This window comes from Rhinatrema bivittatum, chromosome 5 (genome assembly GCF_901001135.1).
Source record: "Rhinatrema bivittatum chromosome 5, aRhiBiv1.1, whole genome shotgun sequence".
In the NCBI taxonomy this organism is placed as follows: domain Eukaryota; kingdom Metazoa; phylum Chordata; class Amphibia; order Gymnophiona; family Rhinatrematidae; genus Rhinatrema; species Rhinatrema bivittatum.
In genome coordinates, this window is record NC_042619.1 from 350,846,818 (window position 1) to 350,857,046 (window position 10,229).

At 39.0% G+C, this 10,229-nt stretch overlaps 1 protein-coding gene across 4 annotated transcripts in view; it reads left to right on the forward strand.

The window, feature by feature from the left end:
* CCDC138 (coiled-coil domain containing 138) overlaps positions 1 to 9,900 on the forward strand; it is a 93,512-nt gene extending 83,612 nt beyond the window's left edge. The window contains exons 14-15 of one of the 4 annotated variants that reach the window (XM_029604589.1): positions 1,547 to 1,685; positions 4,660 to 5,064. In XM_029604589.1, the coding sequence (XP_029460449.1) occupies positions 1,547 to 1,685; positions 4,660 to 4,831 (311 nt within the window). In that variant the 3' untranslated portion in view covers positions 4,832 to 5,064. Of the gene's footprint in view, positions 1 to 1,368; positions 1,497 to 1,546; positions 1,686 to 4,659; positions 5,066 to 9,622 lie in introns of those variants that run through there. The other 3 variants (XM_029604592.1, XM_029604590.1, XM_029604591.1) reach the window with 3 other exon arrangements.
* The last annotated feature ends 329 nt before the right edge of the window (positions 9,901 to 10,229 follow it).

A 10,229-nucleotide genomic window follows, 5' to 3' on the forward strand; every position in this document is an offset into this window, starting at 1 on the left:
GCTTTGAGAGTCGCAGATGAAATTAACACTTTAAATACGCTCGTGACACTGTAGTCTTAAACTCATGTACTGAGCCATCTTTTGGTAATTCATACATTGGTACATTAAAAGGTTCAACAAAAGTGTTTTCCTTTGTAAGTGAGAGAGCTTTTAATTATTGATGTATTTAGAAAGTGATATTTTTGGCCGTTTTAATCCCACTTTTTTATGTTTTCCAACAAAGCATGTTGGAAATAAGTTATATAAAAGAGAGAGATCTGTAGGCACAATCCGTCTCCAAAAGAGGGATGGAAATTCACCAAACTTTGCAAACAAGAAGAAAATATGAGTGTGAAATCCAGAAGCATTGGGTCAGTATTTTTCAGGGAACTGAACCTTGAAAAAAACCCGATCCCCTTTGTTTTCTGCTGTAAACTGTTAGATCTGTAGAATGTTGACCCTGTTGACCCTTCCAGTGTTCTGGCCCAGAACAACTCATGCAGACAGACCGGGAAACATAACTGAAGCAGTTGACAATTTGAGCGGAGACCGGCGTTTTTCTGCTGCTCCGTGAAGTTCGTCAGCTCTTTGTTTACCATTATAGAACCACGTCAGTACAGAAATTTATAAATCACTCCGAGCCGGGGCTCTGCTTCGGGCACTCAGTCTATAGATCCTCGCTGAACATTTACAGCCAAGCCTCTGCTCGTGAATAGTCCTTGCACCCTGCAACGGTGCCGTGAAGACTCTTCTCATACTTCAACAACAATTACCTCCAAGCATTTTTTCCTACACTGGACCTTCACCCATCCTTTCTTATATACAGCGGCGATTTGTCCCCCTGACGCAGCCCTGATGCAAAACACGGCCGTGTCGGGGTTTCAGCTTTCTGAACGGTGAAGGTGTTTTGTATAAATTTATATTCATTCGGGTCTGTAAATAATAATAAACTCCCTTTTGAGATGCAGTGACCAGTCATTCATATTTTTGCCGCAAATTACTCACATTGTATTCTGATTTAGATGTGTGTGTGTTTACTCCGCCGCTGCAGTGTGATTCCTACACACCTACCATAGATACAAACCCACAACCCACACACATAACCAACCTTTATCCACCCAATCCTTCTACAGATCTGTGCTGGGAAGCATTCCTGAAGCTAAGCTTTCCCTACTTGTTCATATTTGTAATCACATTAAAAGTTTCGCAGTTTACAAAGAATCCAGAAATCTAAGTTTTTTTTCTCCAGGGCCAGTACAGCTGCTAGAACTTTAATGGCATTCAGCAGAATTTGAATATTTACAATGTTAGGTAGAAGTTTAACTATATTTGTTGGTAGCCCAGATGGCTCATGATAAATTCTTCTTATAATAAAAATCCTTGTTATAGATTGGTGTACTCAAGATCACCTCTTTGTATTGATGGAAGATAATTTTTGGTGCAGAGGTACAATGGAAAAAAAGGCAAGTTTGATAGATCGTAATGATGCCAGATTGCAGTGATGATATGAAGAAAAAATGTCATTTTATAGAAATGTTTTGGTGATGTGAGTGTTATTTTTTTGCAGGTTTTCTGCAGCCTTTTCTAGAGGCCTGCAGCAATGAATACTTTTTCCATACTTGCTCTACATTACTTCGGAATCCTAAACTTGATCTGCAGATACTGGAAAAACTCAGCATTTTACTTCAAAAGCTTTCCAAAATCAAGTAAATATTATTTGCAATTCTTCTTGGCTTTCACAATTGACTGTCTTTCTCCAAGCAAAGTGCTGTTCAGTTTCCAGTATAGATTTTATCCTTCAAAAACTTTCCCCTTTCTCTTCCACTTTTCAACTCACACTGCTTCTGTGCCCTAACCTTTATATTTATTCAGTATCACTTTTAATGATCCGTAGTATCGCTGACCATATAAATATTAGTAGAGTCTTCTACATTGACAACAGATTTAGTCCATTACATTACTGGTGGTGGGACTTAGAAAGCAGCAGCAACAATTTGCCCAAATCCTAATTTTTACCTTTTTTTTTTTCCCCTGTCTTTCTTTGTCCATACCAGTGTTTCTACTTACTGGGCATTGCTACTAATCTTATTTGACACTTCCATGATCTTGCCTGGGATTCTGTCTCTTTAAATGGCATACTAAATAGTTATATAACCAGTCTTCTGGAAGAACAAAGAGAGGGGATAAAAACCACACGTTGCTCTTATAGCTAGTGGTTTCTTAATGGGAGATTATATGCTTAGCTACAGGAGGTCACAGCAATACTTGACTTGTACCTAGAGTGGCAAACATCTTGAACTCCATTGCCAGAGTTCCTGGTTGGTAGATGTCAATGTGGATGGAATTTCATTCCTTCTTAGCTGGGAGTTGTCTAGTTTTGGGCACTAATGTCATTATCATATCCGTCCTCTGGGGGGAGGGTATGTGAAGGATGGCATAAGATAACAAGAGGTTTACATGATAGCTCTGTAGGAATAATTGGGAAGGGATATTTGATTGAAAATAATTGGGAAGGGATATTTGATTGAAAATAGGATAAAGCATAAACATTGGCAAGTTAAATGTAAGACATTGATAAGACAGGCTAAGAGAGAATTTGAAAAGAAGTTGGCTGTAGAGGCAAAAACTCACAGTAAAAACTTTTTAAAATATATCCGAAGCAGAAAGCCTGTGAGGGAGTCAGTTGGACCGTTAGATGATAGAGGGGTTAAAGGGGCACTTAGAGAAGATAAGGCCATCGCGGAAAGATTAAATGATTTCTTTGCTTCGGTGTTTACTGAAGAGGATGTTGGGGAGGTACCCGTAATGGAGAAGGTTTTCATGGGTAATGATTCAGATGGACTGAATCAAATCACGGTGAACCTAGAAGATGTGGTAGGCCTGATTGACAAACTGAAGAGTAGTAAATCACCTGGACCGGATGGTATACACCCCAGAGTTCTGAAGGAACTAAAAAAATGAAATTTCAGACCTATTAGTAAAAATTTGTAACTTATCATTAAAATCATCCATTGTACTGAAGACTGGAGGATAGCAAATGTAACCACAATATTTAAAAAGGGCTCCAGGGGCGATCCGGGAAACTACAGACCGGTTAGCCTGACTTCAGTGCCAGGAAAAATAGTGGAAAGTGTTCTAAACATCAAAATCACAGAACATATAGAAAGACATGATTTAATGGAACAAAGTCAGCATGGCTTTACCCAGGGCAAGTCTTGCCTCACAAATCTGCTTCACTTTTTTTGAAGGAGTTAATAAACATGTGGATAAAGGTGAACCGGTAGATATAGTATACTTGGATTTTCAGAAGGCGTTTGACAAAGTTCCTCATGAGAGGCTTCTAGGAAAAGTAAAAAGTCATGGGATAGGTGGCGATGTCCTTTCGTGGATTGCAAACTGGCTAAAAGACAGGAAACAGAGAGTAGGATTAAATGGGCAGTTTTCTCAGTGGAAGGGAGTGGACAGTGGAGTGCCTCAGGGATCTGTATTGGGACCCTTACTGTTCAATATATTTATAAATGATCTGGAAAGAAATACGACGAGTGAGATAATCAAATTTGCAGATGACACAAAATTGTTCAGAGTAGTTAAATCACAAGCAGATTGTGATAAATTGCAGGAAGACCTTGTGAGACTGGAAAATTGGGCATCCAAATGGCAGATGAAATTTAATGTGGATAAGTGCAAGGTGATGCATATAGGGAAAAATAACCCATGCTATAATTACACGATGTTGGGTTCCATATTAGGTGCTACAACCCAAGAAAGAGATCTAGGTGTCATAGTGGATAACACATTGAAATCGTCGGTTCAGTGTGCTGCGGCAGTCAAAAAAGCAAACAGAATGTTGGGAATTATTAGAAAAGGAATGATGAATAAAACGGAAAATGTCATAATGCCTCTGTATCGCTCCATGGTGAGACCGCACCTTGAATACTGTGTACAATTCTGGTCGCCGCATCTCAAAAAAGATATAATTGCGATGGAGAAAGTACAGAGAAGGGCTACCAAAATGATAAGGGGAATGGAACAACTCCCCTATGAGGAAAGACTAAAGAGGTTAGGACTTTTCAGCTTGGAGAAGAGACGACTGAGGGGGGATATGATAGAGGTGTTTAAAATCATGAGAGGTCTAGAACGGGTAGATGTGAATCGGTTATTTACTCTTTCGGATAGTAGAAAGACTAGGGGACACTCCATGAAGTTAGCATGGGGCACATTTAAAACTAATCGGAGAAAGTTCTTTTTTACTCAACGCACAATTAAACTCTGGAATTTGTTGCCAGAGAATGTGGTTCGTGCAGTTAGTATAGCTGTGTTTAAAAAAGGATTGGATAAGTTCTTGGAGGAGAAGTCCATTACCTGCTATTAAGTTCACTTAGAGAATAGCCACTGCCATTAGCAATGGTTACATGGAATAGACTTAGTTTTTGGGTACTTGCCAGGTTCTTATGGCCTAGATTGGCCACTGTTGGAAACAGGATGCTGGGCTTGATGGACCCTTGGTCTGACCCAGTATGGCATTTTCTTATGTTCTTATGTTCTTATTGAAAGACAAACGTTGCATTTGAATCTTTAGAGAGTTGACCATTTTCCATGTTGTGCATATGTAGTATATTTAAGTTTTTTTTCCTGAAGGTTTTAAATGCCACTGATACATTTTATATCAATCTTTTGCAGGAGCAATAAGAAGCTATTTGAACTCTTTTCTGTCCACCTAATTCTTCAAGAAATGCAGAGGACAGCCAATCATGATCATGCATTCCTCATCATCAACCTCAATTCTATTCTCTTCAATTTAGGCATATTGAAGAACAATGCTGTTGCTTCCAGCCTAAACACTAGTCACTAACAAATAACTTTTCTGTGGCCAAAATCAGTCTGCACTTGGTTCTTTTTTTCTATCAAGTGTTAATTTTCAAACATTTTTAAATACTGTTAATTTGTAATGTTTTTATAATTCACTTGTTAAAGTTAGTCCAAATGAATGTAGCATGGTTACATTGAAAGCCTTTTGTTTGCAAATGTTATAAATCAATATAAAAACTGTGCTTTGTGTTAAGAAAAGTATTCTACAGTTTTTTTTTGTATTGGCCTTTTTAGTAATTTTTCTTGATCAATTTGGAACATATTTGTGGAGGTTTCTAAACGTCAAGTAGAGAACAAGACTAGATTAGTTTCTGTGGTTGAGCAGTCCTGACCGCATGAAGCATAGAGCTGGACCGCGATGGATAGAAAGAACTGATTTTCAGATACCATACCAGCTTTAGTGACTCTAATTTTGTATCAGAGTTGTATGTACCAACTATTCAAAGAATTGCATGATCAGGATCAACATCATATCTCAAGAATTGCGCTGGTTTTTTTTTTTAATTTTCTATTTATTATTTTCCAATGATATAAAGAATATACACATTGAAAGGTAAATGATTATGACAATATCGTAATTTACATTCCACATCATTAATAGAAGAAAATAAGTACAGTCATACCATCCCATAGCCCTCAATATAAGCACAGGGAGACCCATCACAAGAGACGACTCAATTATCAAACATAAAGGAAAAAATACATCTTAAATATTGAAAGCGCTATGTCTGGAAATGGTACTATTTTTTAAAGAACTTATGCCCACACATTGTTGATTCAAACTCTAGATCTATATTCCTCTCTGGCACAACAGAAAATCTATCACTTACAAATTTACTCAACTGAGAAGGCTGAAAAAAGGTATAGGTTAAATCTTTAAACTTAACAAGACACTTGCACCGGAATTTAAGAAAAAATAACGCTCCCAATTGAACCACACTAGATTTTAATTCCAAAAATTCCTTCCTCCTAAGTTGAGTCTCTTTTCCCTGGACTTTCAATCCCATAAATGGTTTCCGCTGGCTCCAAAAGTAGACTCTGAGAACCCAGTCTCTATCAGTCTAATAAGAATGTAATAATCAGTGTTGCTGGCTGAAGTTCTTCCTCAATTAGATGATTCCAGAATCTCAGTCAAGTTCAGATTTACTGAGGATAACTGTTGCATCTCTTTACTTTCTACCAGTAGCTTTCTCCTTGAGGGTAAATAATATCTTGGACAGTGGGGGTAGCGTTGCCTGAGGGATTTTCAAAATTTCTAACGCATATTTTGTCCACATTTCTGACAGAGATTGTCATCTTCTTGGGGAAATGTATTAATCTTAAATTTTTACTTCTTTGTTGATTCTCTAGGCTTTCCAGCTTTCTTAAGAGGTACAGGTTGTCTTTTCCCATTCCTGACATTCATTTCTCCCATATCTGTCTTCAACATATCCATTTCCCTTTGGTTTTCTATTTGCTTATCTTTCATTTTATTCAGTTGTTTCTCAATTTGTCCCACTTTTCTCACTATCGGGGTTATTTGTGCTGTTGTATTTTTATTTAAATTCTCTATAGACATCCAGATAGTTTCTAATGTAAAATGTTCAGGTCTTACCAACGGAGTCAAAACGGGTTCCATTTCCTGTAAGACAACCTCTTCATAATCTCCACCACTTTGCCAGGATATCATCTCCTCCAGAATTTGAATTTCTCCTCCGTAGAGCTTTCCACCTTCCAGCCCGTCTGTTTCTGGCATAGCCGCTCTGGTCAGAGTTTCCTCCGCACTTTGTGAGGCCCCCCTCCCTGGCATCATCCGGGGACAACTCCGGACAGTCCAGGATAGCTGTCAGACTCCGTGCCAGGTTTTCGAGGACAGTTCTTTCAGCCGGAGATAAAGATGTCAGCGAGTCTTGGAGGACGTCGGATATTATATTGTCTCCTAGGCAATCCTCCACAGCTCTCCATTTCCTCTAAGGATGTGGGCATCCATTGGCCCTCCAATCGGACCCGGCGTTGAGGCTTCCAGATTCAGCCTCACTCTCGGGCCCTCCGCTTGCGCCCCGAGTGAGGCATTCAGGCAAAAAAAACCCCAAGGTAAGTAGGGTGAGAGATGCCACATGTTCTCACCCTAGCGTGCCATCTTGGATCTGTAATTGTTTTTTATATTAATAGAAAAGTATACCATTTTGGGACAGTACATCAAAGAATAGGCTGATCCAAGAAGACACTAGTATTAGAAGGTACACTGAATAGACCAAACTTAGGCTGCTGTTAAGGCCCCTTTAGATTTTGGAGATGTTGTAAGTTTGCTAAATTTGTACAGAAATTATCTTTCTAATATTTTTATTTGGAATTCTTGCATAGCAGAAAGGGGCCAGATTTAAAGTAACATTTTATCTCGGAACAATACTCACGTAAAGACTAATGTTCACAGTTGACTTCTATAGAGTGGAACTCAATATGACTTGCTAACAACAATGAAATCATGTAACAGTACTATAGTATGTATTTCTAAGTTATTAAATGGTCGGAGCCCCTGATTTCCTGTGGCAGATTTTTAAGATTCTGCGGCAAGAGTTACCGTAAATTCTGTTGTGGATTCTTCAGCATTCTGTGACAATTGTGACAATTTTGCATAAGGATTCACATCTGACTAGGCAAGAGTCAATTTTTATTGAAAAGTTGTTGTTTTTTTTTTAATTTTTAAATTATATAAAATAGAATTTGCCAAGTATATTAAAGTTTAACATATCTATTTTATAGTTGATTAAGTGTAAAATGTCACTTGTTTCGAATTGAAATATAATCCAACCATCCCTCGTATAATTTCTTGAGAAAGTTATTGTCATCTTTCCAAGTCTATGAGCTTATGTATTTTGAAAATGCATGTGGTTTATGCTATTAATTGCATAGGAAGATATGTGCGTAAATATGGGTGCAAGTCCTCACTCCAGTCTGTTCTCTTCAGAACGCAGCCTGAACTCAGGAAAAAGTTTCCACAGTCCATTCCATATTAGTCACTTAGTAACTTCCAGTGCATTCACATTATTCTGGCAAATATCAAAAATAAGACTTTATTTCAAGTTGATAAGAATTGTGATTAGTTCACCAAGATCTCCAGTCACTAATGTTCAGATATGAGATCCAAACTGCATTAGTGTAACTTCAGTCTTCAGCAGTTCAAAAAGGAAAAAAAAAACCCATATGATTCTAGTTCCAGCTTGCAGTAACGCTGCAGATATGTAGTTCTGGCCTTTTATACTGCTGAAAATGTCATAAATTATGCTTCTAGCACTGCTCAAATTCTTCTCTCTCAGTGCAAACTTCCATTGCTGGTCCCAAACATTTCATTAGTCTCAAAAGAAAACATTCTTTCACTGTCTCTGCTCTTCTTGGTTAGTGCTGCCTCATCTTGCATGCAGTAGCATTAATCTGTTCCAATAAAGTCAGTCACTTTAACTGCAGAGTCTTTCTTTCTTTAGCAACTTTGCAGTGGCCCGTTCCAACACTGCAAAACTATTTGACAATCTCGTCTGGTTGGAGATTATCCTCTACCAGCATTGCTACTTCATGGACTTACCTCCTTGCAGCCCTGCTTCTGGAAGACTCCCCAGTTCTGTTGGCTTGTGTGCCCCTCTCCTGGTTCTTCTCTAAGGTTGCTTTAAGGGTGGAATCTACACATCCTCCCTGTCTTTTATTACCCCACCTATGTTTGCATGGGTGCCACCTAGGTCTGCCGGAGGTCACTCTCCCAGAGCTCCCTTAATTCTGCCAGTCACTAGGCCTGTTGGGGATTGTAGTTTCACCTCCCCTATTTTGTCCTGCTATGAGGGTCGTTTTCTATAGTTACCACCTAGTGTCTCCTGGCCTTTCTGGGGCCAGTGCAGTGATGTCCCCATCACAATTGGACACATGATAACAAACAGGGGTTGAATTAGCACAAATTTGAAACTTGTCAACAGTAATTTAACTCATCAAGGCTTCTATGAATTGAAATTAATGCCTTCTCGGACAGCTATGGGACAGCAGCAGGTGCAGACTCCCAAAACACATCCAGGTCTTCGTAGCTAATATATTGCTAGCAAGAATTTTTGTACAAAGATAAAATTCTTCTAAAGGAACATCTCTCCTGCCAAACCTTCAACTACTCAAGGAATGGTCAAAGATTTGTCAACTGGGATTCAATGCCAAGTGCAGAGTTACGCATTTGGGGTATGGCAATCGAAAGGAGGGGTGAAAGACTGATGTGCATAGATTGGGAGAGAGGGTGATAATGTCTGACTATCTGAAGATAGTGAAGCCAAGAGACAAGGCAGTGAGTAAGCCAAGGGAATGCTGGACTGCATAGAGAGGCGTAACCAGCAGGAAAACGGAGCTAGTAATGCTCCTGTACAGGCCTCATCTGAAGTTCTGTGTTCACTTTTAGATACTATAGCCCAAAAAAGATAAGGACAGAATGGAAATGGTCCAGAGAAAGGCAACTAAAATGGTATGGGGTGTGTACCAGAAGACTTATGAAAGGAGATTGGAGGAGAAATATAAATACCATAGTGGAGAGGAAAGACAGGGGACGTGTTGTATGATACGGATTTTCAAAAGGAATTAATGATGCACAAAAATCAAATCTTTGAGGGAGCAAACATTCTGTTTTCTCTGTCCACTCAAACTTTACTCCTCCCTTTTAGGATAGAAAGTGAGGGACAACAGGAGGGGAATTGCTGGATTAGGGAGCAGTGTGCCCCTTTTGTACTCTGTCTGCTCCAGCCTCTGCCTCACCTCTTCCCCTTCTGTGCAGGTTGCTTGTGAGGGGAGAGACGACCAAGAAGCAGAGTGAGAGAGAGAGCGCAGAGACTGAAGGCAGACGTTCCCTATCAATGTTCAGATGATTGAACTAGGAGGTGGGGGAACTGCAGGTTTGTTGATCTTGCGACCGGTTGTAAATTATGTGGTTTCTCCCAAAACTGTACAATCCCGGGTGTCTGGGGGGGGGGTGCACTACTGAACTTTGCTGTTCTGCAGACTTCCAATCTGCTGACAAGGCGCAAATGCCTTATAATATTTATGAGCGGGCTGGATAACAGATTTTCAGTACTGTGTATTGTGCGTTTTCTTTTGCAACACAGTTTGAAGTCATTCATTTATCAACAATAAATAATTTTCACCTTTTGGGGAAACAAACCCGTAGCATATTCGATGTTATCATGTCAGTTATTTATTTTTATTTATTTATTTAACATCTCTTTTATACCGATATCCGTTCGCACATCGCAGTTATAAGCAAAGTAGAATGTTCAAATTAATTCCAAGCAATTCAAATCAATCAATTAAGTCTTTGTAACTTTCATTTCATAACCATTGCTGCTTTTGTTTAAAAAATTATACAATGTAAAATGACCTAAAAG